General features: G+C 40.9%; 1 protein-coding gene across 2 annotated transcripts in view; it reads right to left on the bottom strand.

Annotated features, from left to right (window-relative positions):
* CDK19 (cyclin dependent kinase 19) overlaps positions 1 to 12,583 on the bottom strand; it is a 169,777-nt gene extending 157,194 nt beyond the window's left edge. Inside the window, exon 1 of one of the 2 annotated variants that reach the window (XM_069598119.1) lies at positions 12,157 to 12,583. In XM_069598119.1, coding sequence (XP_069454220.1) covers positions 12,157 to 12,284 — 128 coding nt within the window. In that variant the 5' untranslated portion in view covers positions 12,285 to 12,583. The remainder of the gene's footprint in view (positions 1 to 12,156) is intronic. The other variant, XM_069598121.1, reaches the window with a different exon arrangement.
* Between the last annotated feature and the right edge of the window lie 4,903 nt (positions 12,584 to 17,486).

The raw sequence follows: 17,486 nt of genomic DNA, 5'->3' as shown, positions 1-17,486 counted from the left end.
ACAGCCAAAAATAAAGAAATAATTTTTTAAACTAAAAACAGAGCTACCAGATTATCCAACAATCCCACCTCGAGATATATATCCAAAGAAAACAAAATCACTATCTCAAAGAGAGATCCTGTACCACCATGCTCACTGCAGTGTTCTTTACAACAACCAAGTCATGGAAACAACCAAAGTTTCCACTGGCTGACAAATGGATAAAGAAAATATGGTGTAACACATACAATGTAATATGACTCAGCTATAAAAAACAATGAAATAATGCCACTTGAAGCAACATGGATGGACCTAGAGATTATCATACTAAGTGAACTCAGACAGAGAAAGACAAATATCATATATACCACTCTAACGTAGAATCTAATTTTTTAAAAGATGCAAATGAACTTATTTACTAAACAGAAGCAGACTTATAGATACTGAAAACAAACTTATGGTTACCAAAGGGGAAATGTGATGGGGAGGGATAGATAAATCAGGAGCTTGGGATGAACACATACATACTCCTATGCATGCATGCATGCATGCTAAGTCGCTTCAGTCATGTCTGACTCTTTGCGACCCCATGGACTGGAGCCTGTCAAGCACCTCTGTCCGTGGGATTCTCCAGGCAAGAATACTGGAGTGGGTTTCCATTTCTTTCTTCAACATACTACTATATATAAGACAAATAACCAACAAGGACCTACTGGGAACTTTACCTAATATCCTGTGATAATCTATATGAGAAAATAATCTTAAAAATGAATATTTGTATAAATGAGGGGCTCTGCTAATGGCTTAGTGGGTGAAGGATCCATCTGCAATGCAGGAGACACAGAAAATGCAGGTTCAATCCCTGGCTAGGGAAGATCCCCTGGAGGAAGGAGGACATGGTAACCCACTCCAGTATTCTTGCCTGAAAAATCCCATGGACAGAGGAGCCTGATGGGCTACAGTCCATGGTATTGCAAAGAGCTGGACACGACTGAGTGACTAAGCACATACGTATTACTAAATCACTTGGCTGTGTATCTGTATTACCTGCACACCTGGTTGGGGAAGATTCCACATGCCATGGGGCAGCTAAGCCCACACTGTACCTGCCAAGCCTATGCTCCAGAGCCTGGGAGCCACAGCTACTGACCCGTGGATCTAGAGCCTGAGTTCTGCAGCAAGGGAAGCCCCTGCACCACAACGGGAGAGCGGTCCCCGCACGTTGCAGCCAGAGAGAAGCTCGCACAGCACCGGAAACCCAGGGCAGCCAAAAATAAACAAACAAATGAAAATACAGCTAATTTACAATGTTTCAGGTGAACAGCAAAGTGACTCAGTTATATTTTTTCTTTTTTGGATTCCTTTCCATTATAGATTATTATCAGATTCTCAATCTGATTCCCTGTTCTATACAGTAGGTATCTGTCAGTTATCTATTTTATATATATATAGTAGCATGTATATATTAATACCAAACTTCGAATGTATCCCCCTCAACTTTTCTTTAATGAACACATATGGGGTTTCTGTTAACACATTGACTTTTATAAGAAAATAAAACTTGCTTTGTTTTTAAAAGATACTTGCCTTATTCCAATAATAAAAGTTATATACACTCAATTTCTTAAATGTTTTATTTTTTAGAATAGATAGTATACACATCGGAGAAGGCAACAGCAACCCACTCCAGTACTCTTTGCCTGGAAAATCCCATGGATGGAGGAGCCTGGTAGGCTGCAGTCCATGGGGTTGCGAAGTCGGACACAACTGAGCGACTTCACTTTCACTTTTCACTTTCATGCATCGGAGAAGGAAATGGCAACCTACTCCAGTGTTCTTGCCTGGAGAATCCCAGGGACGGGGGACCCTGGTGGGCTGCTGTCTATGGGGTCGCACAGAGTCGGACACGACTGAAGTGACTTAGCAGCAGCAGCAGTAGCAGCAGCAGTATACACATAGCAAAATAAACATGTAGATATTTTTCAAATAATGTAAGAGTATGTGTGCGTATCGCTCTTCATCCTGTTTGTGACACCAACTGCCTTGCTGTGTCTCACTGTGCACACTGTTCGCTGAACCCAGGGTAGGCAAGGCTCGAGCTAAGAGGCTGGAAGAAGACTCGACGAGCTGTAGGAACTGCAGACAAGTTTTTCTCTTCTGGCAGAGCAGAAACAGTAGCATAACCTAACAGGACACCTCTCTCCTGGCTGACACAGCAGCCATAGCGCTAGGCGTGCCACATTCTCTCCTCTCGTGGCTGACCCAACGGACACAGCTGTGACACAGCACTAATGCCGCCGCCTTCTAGGTGGAGCTCATGTATGTATACAGCACAAAGTAGCCTATGACCAAGCAAGTACCTCAAGACAGGCATGCACAGTGCTGTAAAGGATCTCAGCTATTACAGTCATTTACAAAACGTGGGGCAAGAGCAAGAGGCTGTGGGGCAAGAAAGCCTGACCACGCCATCGTGGATAATCTGCTCTCTCCCCACAGTGTGCTAAGTCGCTTCAGTCATGTCCGACTCCTTGGGACCCCACTGACCGTAGCTTGCCAGGCTACTCTGTCCATGGGATTCTCCAGGCAAGAATACTGGGGTGTGTTGCCATGCCCTCCAACAGGGAATCTTCCAGACCCAGGGACTGAACCCTCATCTCTCATATCTCTTTTCAAATGTCTTCCTCTCAACCCAAATTTCATTCCCACAATCAACTATTAGTAAATTATTGTGAGTATATCCAGTTTCAGTCTTTGTAGTCAGAGATTACATGTCATTTACTCTTGTATCCTCATTACCTATGGCATAATACTTGGCTCATGGAAAGGAATCAAACAATAAACAGTAAAAGATGGATAAATGAATGGAAAGACAGAAAAGTGGAAAACAGGTGAAAAGAGAGAATGGACAGATGGCTAAAAGACAGGTAGATGAAGACTGGACAGACGGAAACTTGGACGAGAATAGACTGATGGATGAACACAGGCAGAGATGAATATTATTGAGAAATTACTACTGCATGACTTCAAAGTGGTCCTCTTGGGAATTATTTGGCTGTTCAGTGGTTAGGACTCCACACTTTCTCTACTGAGGACCAGGTTTAATACCTGGTCAGGGAACTAAGATTCTACAAGCTATGTGGCGAGGTCAAAAATAAAAAAGTGTCAGTCTTTCCTAACTGACCTTTCTACTGGTCCCTTTCCCCTTTCAGAGATCCCTGCTGAGCCCTCGCACACAGAGCCTGTGCTCCACAACAGAAACCACCACAATGAGAAGCTCACGCAGTGCAACTAGAAAGTAGCTGCCATTTGCCACAGCTAGAGAAAGCCCACGCAGCAATGAAGACCCAGTGCAGCCAAAAAATAAATTAAAAATTTTAAAAAAAGAATAGCAACCCCAACTGAGGACCAAATTGGTAATCTAGAAGATTAAATAAAGGAAATCTTCTCAAATGTCTTATAGAGAGAAGGAGCTGAAAATTTTGAGAACGAATTTAAGAGACAGGGAAGATAGAGCATAAAAGGTCAACACTTCTTAATAAACATATCTGAAGAAGAGAACAAAAGAGGAAACAGAAGGAGAAGAACTAAATTACAGGAAACAAAAATTGCCCTAAACCTAAGAAAAGAAAGGCCCACTTAAAAGATCCTTAAGAAACTAGCAGGATTGGAAAATGGCAATGAAGGAGTGAAGGTAGCAAGATGCAACTAAAGCCACTGTCTACCACTTTTTAACTTCTGAAGTTCAACTATGTTCATAGTTCATCTATTCAAAAAATAATCTGTAAAAGACACAAGAAACAAAGCTAGATAAATGGAAAGAAAAAAAAGACCTACACATTCTAGACAGACTCTGGTGAAACTTTAGAATTCATGGATAAGTGAAAACCTTTAAGAGAGGCGAAAACCAAGTTTCTAGTAAAGAAACTTCCCATGAGCAACAAGAAATGCCAAAAGCCATGAAGCTTAGTTTTGGGTTCTAAGAAAAAGAAATTTTCTTAATACAGAATTCTATATTCAGCCCAACAATCAATAAAGTATGAGGACAAAAAAACATTATCTGATATGCAAGAACTCAAAAATCTACACATCCTATATGAAAACGCTAATTAAAAAGATATTTTCAGCTAACCAACAACAACAAAAGACAATCCAAGAAAAACCAACCATGGGATATAAAGAAAAACTGCTAGCTGAGTACGACCCAAAAGACTTGAAGAAAGGGCAAAAGAAGATCCACTGGGGCACTGATACTTGGAAGATTGTTGCAAGCAGCACTTATTTGGTACACAAGTCTACATTTCCCTCTCTATGGGTCTCAGAATGCTAATTAATTCAGCAATAAATTCCATACTCATAATATTTTAAAGCTGTTGAGTGGTTTCCAGTGTTCACGTTTAAAAAATCAGCCCATAGACAAAAAGCAGTGGATCAACTAGGAAGTTATAAAAACTATACTTTAAAAATCCAGGAGTATGAGAAAAAAAAGCAGGAAAAAACCTTGTTACTTTCCTTAACATTTACATCAGGAAGATCACAGATAACACATAAGTTGACAAACTAAAAAAAAAAAGACATCTAAGTTTACACTTCAAAGTCATAAAAGAATTCACAAAAATCTTTAAGCAACAAAGGTAATAAATTTGAAGCTTGAGATGGGAAAAGAGGAGACAGTGAAATCTCACAAAATTGCTCAGCTTTTCTAGGAAAGTCAACAGACACTGCCTAAAGTTGATAAATCAAGACAGAATTATACATATGTTTCCTAGAGTTATAATGGGAAGCATCAGCAAAACTTAAAACAGAAACAGTTAACACAGGTTATCTCTGAGAAGTCAAGGGGGCTTGGGAGTAGACAGTAAGAAGGAAGGCTTTTAGTCTTCGTTTTACATACCAATAAATTGTTGGGAGTTGTTTTCACTGGACTGCAACTATTACTTGATAAATTTTAATAGCACAAAAAAAATATTTCTACTTTGATACCTACTGTAAAGATGAAAAGACTGCTGAGAAATTACGTAATAGAACTTTGGTTTTCTAAGTTACACAAGCTCAAATTACATATAAATATTCAGAAAAGAAAGTCAAAAAGATTTTTTTAATTTGCACCATAATCCAAAACAATAGGACTCGCTCAGTGTCTAAGACACTCTTAAAATGCAAATATAATTGTAAAAGGCAAAGGGGAAAAGGAAACTAACTTTTGTAAAAAGCAACACAGTTTGTGCCTCAAACTGCTTAGGTTTTTCACCAAGTGAATTTCTTTAACAATCATAACAAAAAATAACTTTTCTACAGAAAGACACAACTAACCCCTCTATGAGGAGTTTTACCTTACTTTCCCAGCAGCCACAGACTTACCTTTCTGTCCAAATGTAAATATCTATAAATAGCTGTAAAATAGTTTGCCATGACAGGACTTTGGTCTGTGGTCACAGAACAAAACAAAATTAGCTGGCCTACATGGTAATTAAATCCATATCCTAATCATATTCGTATCAGTAACTGAGGTCTACCACAAGGTCTCACTGAAATAATCTCTTTAAATAGAAAATACAGAAGTTTCAAACCTCTGTAAGGAGGGTATATTTTTTTCTTCAGAAAGACTTATTCTATTAGAAATTAAAGATATTTTGCAGAGACATAAATTGTTTGAGAACTTTACAGGTTTTTATTTCTCTTTGATCCATTACCCACTTCTGTATAAGAACTAAACCCTCAATAAAAAACTACTGCTCCACACTTGTATCTTGAATTACATCCTGTCCTCTCTCTGGAGACTCTCTTTTATCCTGCACAATGCATGCTCAAAATGGCTATTACAGGAAGTGTTGGACTATCTGCTATTTATAAACGGACAAAAATCTTTAAATAGTTCTCTCAGCTACCTCTTTATGGTTCTAGACCTTAAAAACTACCTGTTTTTAAAGAAATACTCATGTTGGTAATTCAAAATGTTAAAATGCTCTTTGAAAAAAAGCAAAGAGTGTGTATCTTTATTTTGGAATCCAAAGCTGCATGAAACTATATACTCACAGTATCACACGTAAAGGAAGAAGTGGATCTTTAAAAACACATTAGTCAAATACTCTTAGACATTTACCACCAAGAAAATTCCAAATTGTAATATATTCCCTTCAAGCTTTCTATACTGATGTCCAACTTTCACTACACTACTTGAGAATTCTGAAAATAACAAATATGTAATTTAACATCATATATTAATTTTTGATCTAGCATACCCAGTTCAAAATATACTATACAAAAGTAAAAATTCTTAATTCATCCATACTGACATCCACTGAACCACCTGGAAATCCCACTTAAAGCACACTACTACTTATTAAACACACATACTCCCAAGAAAATTCCTCTAAAAAAGAAAACCAAGAATGGCTGTCTCGAGAAAAGGAAAAGGGTGACTGGGAAAAGGAAAACTTACAATACATTGTGCAAACTTTTTTTTTTTTTTTTGGCTTGGAACAAACTCATCGAATGTACACAAACTACAGCGATTTGGTAAAACATGAAGGGTGGCAACCAGATTGTATAATCTTTTTTATGCATGTGCATTTACTACTAAATACATGTACTTTTTTTAATGAAATACTCTTTTTAAAAGTAATCAGCTATCCTTGATTCCCCTCATAAATTGAAAGCTTTTCAGTTCAAGTACTTGTTTGCTTTATTAAATTATTTCAGCTTCAAATTTTCTTCTATTATCTTGAAAAAGACCCAAACCTTCTGATTTCATTTGTTCACACTGTCACTCATTTTCATAGAAAGGTAACTTCATGGAGTTAAGGACTGTCGCTAAGCCACCTGCTCAAAAAAAAAAAAAACTGAAGTTTTTTTCCTGCTAAGTCCAATATCATTGCTACTGGCCAGTTTCTTGGTCACGCTAACCACATTTCTGGAGCCACATGTGGCTAGCGGCTGGCTGCCTTACTGGACAGCACAGATGCATTTTCATCACTGCAGAAAATCCTATTGGACATCACTGTTCTAGACGAAGGGTTGCCAAATTATAGCCTGTGGGCCAAATACAGCCCACTACTTGGTTTTTTTCCTACTGGAACACAGCCATTCCAATTTGTGTTCACTTATACACTGTGGATACTTTGGCACTACAACAGCAGATTCAAGTAATTTTGACATAGATGGTCTGGTCCACAAAACCTAAATATTTAGTTTCTGCCTCTTTAGAGGAAAAGTTTGTCAACCACTGCTCTGGACAATCAAATTTCATTGAAAAGAATATTCCTTCTGGGCCTCAAAAACAAAGTTTTGAAGGCCTGAAGTGCACAAGTGAAGAACTAATTAAACAAGCTCATGGTCACCTGATTTGCTAATAAAGGTACTTAATTTCTTAACATGAATCCATATCAAAAAATTTCCTAAAATGTTTGAATGCTGACATTTTCTAAGCTTCTCTATAAAATTGATAGTAAAAGCACAGAAGACAGATTACTACAGTTAGCAATTTTAGAAGAGTTGGCCTAAGAGGGGGAAAAATGCTTAATAATTCAAAAATTACCCACATTACTTATCAATCTATTAAAAGAAATGTATGGACTATCTTGAAAAACAGCATATAATTTCTCTGAGAAAAAAATTACACTGGACCTAGTTAATGCTATAGAGATATTTACATTGAACTGCTTATGTCATGTAATATCACTATATTTCAGGCTTTCAAAACAAATACTGAAAACATTAGGGCATTTTTTTAAATTTTAATCAATTTTTGAGCATTCTTACATGCTCAACCCTATGCAAGGTGGAGACAGGAGGATGGCAATGACCCATTTGTAGCTAATAGTTTACAGAGCAGATTAATATCACAGTGATATTCTACACACAAGAACAAGAGGGGCAGAAACACAGATGAGTACACTGGGTGGCTGAGGAAGACTTCTAAGCAAAAGCTATTTGAATTGGGTATTCAACTGTGAGCAGGAGTTTCCCAGGTTTGTGGGAGGAGGAAAGAGGAGAGAGAAATCACAGAGCAACACCATTCTGGTTTGAGTATAGAAAAAACAAAATGAGACATGAAAAGGACTTAGCAAATCCTAGAAAAATATGAGCAGTTGAACGCTACAGAAGCATATGGCTTGAACACACTGAAAAAGGAGGGAGGTGGTGGCAGGCATAAAGGCTGTAAAGACTAGACTTTAGGATCCAAATGCAAACGGTTTTTACATGCCAAACTAGGGAATTAAGATCTGACGGAACCAGATGAGCCACAGAGAATGTACAGTTTTCCAAGAAGAGATACGACATGATTGATTTTATTTTGTAGGAAAGTAACACTGGCAGCAACTTGGATCTAGGACTACAATGAGAAAAAGACTAATGGCAGAGACCAATTCGGCTATCGTGCAAATCAGAGATGATGGTCAAAGCCAATGATAGTGAAGATGAAGAGAAACCAGATTAAGAGAAGCAACCACAGGAGGCAGCACCCACTGGCCTGAACGTCTACTTTTCTAAAATGCCCCTCATATGGGACACTGTCCCTTCTCCATATTTTTTCCATATAGATGTAGTGTCCTTTGCATGGAAAGTTTACACAATAAGATAGTCAAAACTGGAAGCAATATGGTCTTCTTCGCTTTTTCTCCCAAGGTATTAGGAGGGAAAACATATTAGAAAATGCAGGAACTCAGACTCAAGAAACCGGGATTATAGACTTGTCTTTGCCAAAACTATGGGCATGACATCTCTTAAAGCTCTGGTTTCCTCATTTGTAAAAAGAAATTAGACTAGATGACCTAAAACCTTTGAAAGTTCTAAAATATTATGATTGTTAATAATATATCTTAAATCTTTGGGAGGTCTCCAAAAACCCAAATACTATCACCTATATTAACTACGAACCAATGTGAAAAACCCATCAAAAACAGGCAGACACTATTGTACCTGTCATTTACCTAAATGTATCTACATGTACTGATTATATTTATTGTGAAGGATTTCATGACAGACATTAAGACATGTAGTTACCAACTACTTCTCATCTGAAACCCTTAGGCAAAACTGAAACTCTGTAAGATGGCTCTGTCAGCCATTTCACTTTCAATTACTGTATTTCAAAATATCCCCAAAAAGCATTCTTTTATTGGAGTGGTTTCAAAGAGCTAAATGAACTGCAAAGTTGAATGGTATTATTGTTGGGTATAACAGTTTTCAGACATAATGCCAGTATGGAATATTTGCCTGAATCTCTTACAAAAGAACATTTTTAACAATATTCCTTTATCAAAGAAAACAAGAAGTGTTTCAAACGTGATAAATGTGGTCTTGAGATTTGTAACCATACTGTTATGTGACTTTTTCTTAATGTTGAAAGAAAGGCTATACTACAAATTCTTGCTCATAAAGTCTAGAAATATTCTAGTTTCTCTTCAAGAATAACTTTTACGATTAAAAAAAAAAAAGTTGAGTCAAAAAAATCCTCTTCCTTCAGAACAGAAAGATGAAACAAATCTCATTTTTATTAAAGGTGGAAAACCCAGTTGTAAATCTTGCATCTCCATTCTGTTACAAATTTATGTAGCATAATTAACAGGGCCTAAGTTAAAGTCATGTTTCAAAGGAAATAACATTCTATGGTTTTGTAAACTCTACTATTAAACTATAAGCAGAGGCTTTTCTAATGAATGTTACGTTACTTCTAGTGTTTCTTCTAGAGACCTGAACAATTTTTTGCCTATATGCTACATTATATACACCAGAATAGTTCCTCTTTAAGGTACTCATATGATTTCTCTCTTGCTCCCTAAAATAGCATTATACTTCTGAGTTAACCAAAATAAATTCTGGAAAAAGCTACACTGTAATTTACCATGATCAGAGTGTAAAATCCTTTAGGATGCAAATCTGTATCAGTTTAGAATCATCACTAAAAACTGTTCTTTCCAATCAGCTGGTATCAATGAACACAAAACTAATCTTGCTACCAAGGCACAAGAGATGTGGGTGTTCACTATAAAGCCTCAAATCTCAACTAGACTCTTTGTCTAAGAAAAGTCTTTATTTTTCTTACATATAATTTAGTTACTTAAACTAATGCTTTCAGATCCTAAAAGTTTTTAAGTATAATATTTTGAAGATACACCAATTGATCTTACTCAACCAAAGAGGCTTTATTAATTCTAATCAAACAAATATCACTCAAGAAGGAAGTGTATTCAAATAAAAAATTTTATTAGAGGGGAAAATATTCAAAAAGAATAGAAGGAGGAATTAAATAATCTATTCGGTGTTGTAGCCTGTGCTATTTAAATACAATCCAGAAGCAGAATTTTTAACTTTTTTCCAAAGTTGCCTGCTTAAAAAAATTTTTAATCTTTTTTAACAACAAAATTAAAATATATTTTAAAAATTCCAGTTCAAATATATTACGAAGTTGGCACGAGGAATATGAAAAACACCACCTCTGATTTGTTTTGTAACGCTAACGTCCGAACAGAAAAGCTAGATGTTCTTTCCCCAAACGTATCTGCTAAGACTCCCACAGGAACACCAGTATAACAAGCAGCCTAAATATTCAAAAAAAAAACAAAACAAAACAAAATACAATTATAGTACTTCGCACTCCAAGATATTCATTCAAGGACACCTGGTAATTAACTAAAGAAATTATGAGAAAAGTTCACAAACAACTAAATACTCTGGGGCCCATTCAGCTATAACAAAAGAAAAAAGTTATTTGCAATAATAACAATCCTTTACACTTGCAAAGTACCTTGTAGTTTTCACCATCCTTTATGATAAAACAGTTTATAAAGTTGTGCTTGCTCCTTCCCTGTATGAAATCAGCAAGCAAGCAAGCGCCCACACACACCCACACACTACTACTACTTTGATCCTAGAGTCCATCAATCAGCCATGTCAATTACAAAAGCGTGCGCAGAACGATAAGCATCACTTCAGATCTTTCCATCGTCGTTATGGCTGATAATCAGTTCATTCAGAAATGTTTCGCTACGATCCTAAAAACTCTCTTCCACAGTTTGATCGTCTTTAAAGTTTACGCGGGACAGGCAAATGTTCCTGGGCTCCCTAACTCTGGGGAAGGGGAATTCCTGCCAGGATGGGCCTTAAGGTGACGACTGACTTAAACCCACCCTTCTCAGGCAGGGAACTGGTTCCACCTGTCCCGGAGTACGAGCCTCGTGCCCTCCAGGACGAAGGACAGGCGTTTTTCAATATAACGTCCAGCTCTTCTTCTCCTAAGAGAACAATTAGTAAGAGCCTACTAAGGGGTCCCTAAAATTATCTCTCACCGCCCAGGAAAACAAAGATTCAGGCCCAGCATTGTGTCACTCGAATTCCGTTCTGGATAATTTAGGTGCCCGAAAAACCTCAGCACGCAGTCGTCTGGCAGGGATGGAGTGGAGGACGTAAGAATACCCAAGGTGCGGCGAAATGAGGTACAAGAACGAACTAGGAAGTTCTGCCAGCAAAACGCGGTTAGTCTCTCAGAAGGTCCTACATTCGAGGGGAAGGTGCGGAACTGGAAATTGAGAATGGAAGAAAGAACTCGCAGCCTGGCGAAGCGGCGTGAAGAAGTGGCCGCCAGGCACACGACAGGGACAGAAGGGATCGCGCCGAGGACCACCAGGCTGGCTGACCCCTAGGGCCAAGGTGCCCAACGGCTCACACCGGTGAGGCTGGCGAGGACCCAGGTGCTCTGGGCCGCCCGACAGACTCCTCCGCGAGGTTTCAAACCGCCGCCCCCGGGAGGCGCTCAGCCGATTGGAAGTTCCACCACGACCGTCACCAGCAGCCCAGGGCCGGAGCGGCAACTCCTCGGCGGAGCTCTCCCAGCCCTCCGCGTCTCCCCTGGAGACCAGACACCCCTCCTCCCAAACTCCACCTCCAACCGAGGTCCCAACTCGAGTCCCGCCGCCAGCTCCTGGCACGCGGAGAGCGCCCTTCGGGACCAGACCTACGCCCCCCAACCAGGCTGCGCCGCGGGAGTTCGACGGGCGCGATGCTGGGGTCTGGCAAAACCCGCGTCCCTGAGAGTCTGCCCCGGGACGCAGCCCCGAGACCACCTCCGCCTCGCCCCCAGCCCGGGCACGGCCCGACTGGGCTTCGACCCACCCATCCCGCGAGGGCGCGAGCTAGCGAGGACCCGAGCAAGCCTTCTCCCCCCGCCCCTGCTCTTACCCATCTTTTCGCCTCGCCTTGTAGACGTGCCCGTAGGTGCCGCGTCCCACTTTGCACCCTTCGTACTCAAACAAATCCTCCACCCGCTCCCGCTCCGCCGCCAGCTTCGCCTTGAAATCATAATCCATTGTCTGCTTTCCCCATAGAGGCACCGGGACGCGGGGGCCGCCGCCGCTCAGTCCCTCCTCCTCCTCCTCCCCCCGCGACCGCCGCTGCACTTCTCCAACAGCCACCTCTCGGGCGCGCGCGCGCGCGCCGCCCGCCGCCCCGCGATTCGCCTTCAGCAAGGGACTTCTCGGCGGCCGCTGCAGCCACCTCCTCCACCTCCTCCTCCTCCGCGGCGGCGGCGGCGGCGGCGGCAGCTCCCGCAGGCACCCCCAGTCCCGCCTCCCCCCTTCATTTCCTTGTTTTGGAACCTGGTGGGCCGCGCCGCGGCTTCCTCGAGCTCATTAACGAATCAGCCCGCCCGCCCCGAAGTTGCGGAGACTCCCGGGAAATGTAGTTCCTTTGCCTCCGAGATGATTGAGTTTTGCGGCCAAAAGAAATACAACTCCCATGCTGACATGGGTCGCTATAGCCCCGCCTCCAGGAGGCACGCACGCCTGCGCACTGAGGCCGCCCCCACCTCAGGTAGCGCTGGACTGCCAGTTCCTGCGAAGGTAGAAAGCGCAAAGTTGCAGTGTGCTTTCTGCGAGTCTGTGGGAGCTGGTGGAAAGAAGGCCCTTGTTCTGATGTAAGGAAAGTACTCTATTAAAAATGTCCCCGGGCGAGAAGGAGAGCGGAAAGTATTTAACAAGCGCCTTGCCCAGGAGTTTGCTCCAGAGGCTTGCTAGGCAAGGACTGTGGCTAAGGCAGTTGTACTGAAGATTGTTGTTTGTTTTTTATGGCCATTGGCCCGCCTCTTGCCCCGCCCCATCCAACTGCTTATTGGCGAAGAAGAGAGAATGACGTCCTCGTTGATGCGTGGGTATCCCCTGGCTTTGGCTTCTTTCCGGCTCTTGATTGGTAATTGGATGTGCTCGATTCTTCCTGATAGGTTAATCTTTTTTCTTTACGATGCAAAAACCGTATTTCAAAAGCTGAACATTCAGCGGTTTCCTCGTTCTAGCGTCAACCAGAGAACTTTCGCGCCTCAGCAGCAAGTCTTCGTTTTCTTAGCATTCTAATCGTGGTTTCTTCCTAGCATATATAGCCAAGGTTTTGGCCATCTGTCTAAGGACAATAAAAGTACCTGCGGGATGCAGCGTTTGAAAACAATCATTTGGGTTGGACGGTTGAGGGGTTTTGTTTTTTTATGATTTTTGCATAATAGTGACGTTTTCCTAGAATGTTCAAGAAAGTCTTGTGCATAAAATGTATCAGATGTTTGTGATACAATCTTAAACCTGGTTAGTGCTAGAATAGGACAATGGCACCCCACTCCAGTACTCTTGCCTGGAAAATCCCATGGATGGAGGAGCCTGGCAGGCTGCAGTCCTTGGGATCGCTAAGTCGGACATGACTGAGCAACTTCACTTTCACTTTTCACTTTCATGCATTGGAGAAGGAAATGGCAACCCACTCCAGTGTTCTTGCCTGGAGAATCCCAGGGATGGGGGAGCCTGGTGGGCTGCCGTCTCTGGGGTCGCACAGAGTCGGACACGACTGAAGCGACTTGGCAGCAGCAGGACTTACATAGAGCAGGAAACAATCAATTCCACCTGAAGTGGCAAGGAAAGTTAATAGTGACCTGCCTGCTAGGTTTTGGAGGAAACCTGGAGGGAGGAGGAAAGAGGACCGTTTATTTATTACAAAGTTTCCTGGGAAACTTACTCAGATCTTGATGTAAATCATGAAATATCTGAGTTTCTGTTGTTTCTCCGCACTATAATAAGTGCTGGAGATACCAGATGAAAACTGGTCTTTTCCATTGGGGACTAAAATGTATTGAAGTAATAAACATGCAAGCAAGTTAAAAACAAACTGGGTGGGTACAAAGAGCAATAGAATAGGAGGGAGGACTTCCGGAGGAGTTAGGATACACATCATGAAGAAGGTCGTTTTTTCAGCCAAAATTTGAAGAATCTTATTTGGAGGACAAATGGGGAAGTAAAGAACAGAGAATTATTTATCACAAAATGGCATGTGCGTGTATCATGAGAGAACCTAATATATTCTGACAAATGCAACTAGCTTAAACATTACAGATTAATTAAGGCAGGAAAAGGGGATGGTTAAGGAATGACTGGAGAGATAGACAAAAGTTCAGATAATGAAGAGTTATATATAGTAAGTGGAAGCTTTAGATTTCCTCATTCTATATGCAACAGAAAGCCATTGGAGACTTTTAAGCCAAGTTGGGTTGACTCAGGCCATCACTGAGAATGCATTGCAGATCAATTTGTCGGTCTCCCCCATCCAGCTTTCTTCCTTTTCCTTCCAGAAGTATTGATCTCATCAACATTCTGTAATAAACTGATCTCATGTTAATCTCCATCTCAACGTGTATTTCCCCAAGAGCCCAATTTGTGGAATTCCCCATGTGTGCAAGGTGATATACCTTAAGGTTATTCATTGAGCGTTGTTTCTACTAGGAAAGGACTGGGAAACAAAAATGTTCATTAGAAGAGGAATGGATAAATTACGGTACATCCAATGGATTATTTTAAGGCCCTAAAAGTATTGTAAAAGCTATGAATGTGCCTCTCCGATTTCTTCCTTGCAAGAAGGCCCCAGCTGCTAAGCTTTGAATCTACCACTGCATTTGCAGTGAGCTCACCGTGCCCAACAATTGCTCCTAGCCTATGACTGAACATAGCAGGATACGGAGACAGGTCCATTCCTGCAAGATGCTGGGTTCCTCTGAAAGTGACTCTAGCTTAAAATCTCCCCAGATTTAAGCCTATCTGAAACTTTCTTAGAACTGTGTTACAGTCTGAGTCACTGCCTACCCAACCCTCCTTCCTTCCCACTGTCCTTCACAAGAGCAGATCATCGGGACCTGACAGCTCCTTTAGCTTCCTCCTTTCTCTCTCTCACAGGCATTTCCTCCAATAAGTCTCTTACAGGTCTAATCGTATCTTGGTATCATGTGCTTTTCAGAAGACCTAAACCATGAGGCAGTTGTTTAGGTAATTAAATGGAAAGACCTCTAATATATATTTTTAAATGAAAAAAAAAGCAAGAAGTAGAAGATTGTCCGTAATATGCTAACATTTTTATACAAAGAAAAATATATATATACTTGCTTATATAGGCATGACTTATCTCTAAAAGGACCACAAGAAACTGATCATGGGAGAAAAACTGCTTGAGAATCAGAGACAGGAGGGAGAATTTGTACAGCATACCTTTTTGAATTTTGATTCATGTAATGTCTTTTCAAAAGGTAAATAAAATTTAAATGAAAAATTTAGGAACTTGGCTAAAAAAGGTAGGAGAAAGATAGGATTGTAGCTACCATAGTCAAGACAAGTTCAGAGTTTTGTTTTGTTATTAGTTTGTTTTTCATAAGAGGAAGGAACTTCTCATATATCGAAAGAGACGAGCTAGTAGAGGAAAAAAAGGTGAAACCAATACACTTACAGCCATCCTGTTTTGCACTTTCAGTATAATATTCAATTAATTACAGGTGATATTCAACACTGTTAAAACAGGGTTTGCATTCAATGATTTTGCCCAACTGTAGCCTAATGTAAATGTTCTGAGCACATTTAAGGTAGGCCAGGCTAAGCCCTAATGTTCAGTGGGATAGGTGTATTAAATTCATTTTATTTCCAATGTAACAATGGGTTTTTACAGGACATAATCCCATCGTAAACTGAGGAAGATCTGTAGTAACTTTTCATTTCTCTATGATGTGGGAAGCACGATCAAGTGCAGAGGACAAAAGAATCAGTGGGAGTAAGGGCAGGTGGCTTGAGGAAAAAATGACAATTTTTGGCAAGTAAGTGGGGTGAGAATGAGAGCTAACATTTACTGAATCATAAGCTAGCTAATATAATTAATCCTTACAGGTACTCTGTGAGGAAGTTATGCATTATCTCCATTTTACAGATAACAATACTGAGGCTCCAGGAGGATAATTTGTGTGGTTGGTCAGTGATAGTATTTAATCCCAGGTATCTAATAAGACAATAGAGGATAAACTGCACTGCCAAGTATTGTTAGTGTACATTGGGCTTTCCTGGTAGCTCAGTTGGTAAAGAATCTACCTGCAATGCAGGAGACCTGGATTCGATCCCTGGGTTGGGAAGATCCCCTGGAGAAGGAAATAGCTACCCACTCCAGTATTCTGGCCTGGAGAATTCCATGGACTGTATAGTCCATGGGGTTACAAACAGTCAGACACAACTGAGCGAAATCAAGATTAAATTATCCCGTTGAGACGTTCATCCTGTTGGTCATTGACTCTACTTTTATATGTTAAAGTTACCATGTCTGTTTTCGTTTCCTTCATATTTAATTGATATGTCACTAGGTCCCCCTTCTCAGTGCATAGAAGAGTCATAGGGCTTATGAAAGTGAAAGTTGTTAGTTGTGTCAAACTCTTTGTAACCCCGTGGACTGTAGCCCGCCAGGTTCCTCTGTGCATGGGATTCTCCAGGCAGGAATACTGGAGTGGCCCGCCAGGTTCCTCTGTCCATGGGATTCTCCAGGCAGGAATACTGGAGTGGGTTGCCATTTCCTTCTCCAGAGGATCTTCCCAGCCCAAAGATCGAAGCCAGGTCTCCTGCATTGCAGGCAGATTCTTTACCATCTGAGCCACCAGGGAAGCCATCTGAGCCATGGGGCTTATGAAATACACAGAATTTATAGTTTCCACTGCCATTGAGATGTTCATTTTCTCAGTATATGTAAGAGGCTTTCCTTGCTTTTGCTGTTTCCACGCAACCAGCAGCAGTTCTCTAGTCAGTCAAGTTTCAGAGTGTTAACTGCTATGTAAATACCTGTTACTCTTCTGTAAGGCATATTTAGTTTACTTAAACATTGATTTAAAGTCTGAGAATAAAGCTTCAAGTTTAAAGGCTAGTGGGGAAACAGATTCTAGACTCTTGGGTACAAAGTCAGTGCCAGGGAAGCTGAAGAAGAGGAATTGGAGGCAATGGGATTAGGAATCAGACCTCTCTCCCTACTGGAATGAGGATGCAGGCCAGATCAAGAGAGGGATACCCATCTGCTGCTGATCCAGTGGAGGAAGAAGTTCATGCCTAGGTCACTTTCCTAGCACTCTTCTAACAAATTACGGTAAACTGAGTGGCTTAAAACAAATATTCTCTTGTAACTCTAGAGGCCGGAAGTCTAAAATCAAGGTGTATATAAGGTTGGTACCTTTCAGAGACCCAGAGGGA

The sequence above is a fragment of the Ovis canadensis genome, chromosome 8, assembly GCF_042477335.2.
Source record: "Ovis canadensis isolate MfBH-ARS-UI-01 breed Bighorn chromosome 8, ARS-UI_OviCan_v2, whole genome shotgun sequence".
Taxonomy (NCBI): Eukaryota; Metazoa; Chordata; class Mammalia; order Artiodactyla; family Bovidae; genus Ovis; species Ovis canadensis.
Note: the sequence above shows the minus strand (reverse complement) of the source record. Positions and strands in the feature narration are given on the sequence as shown.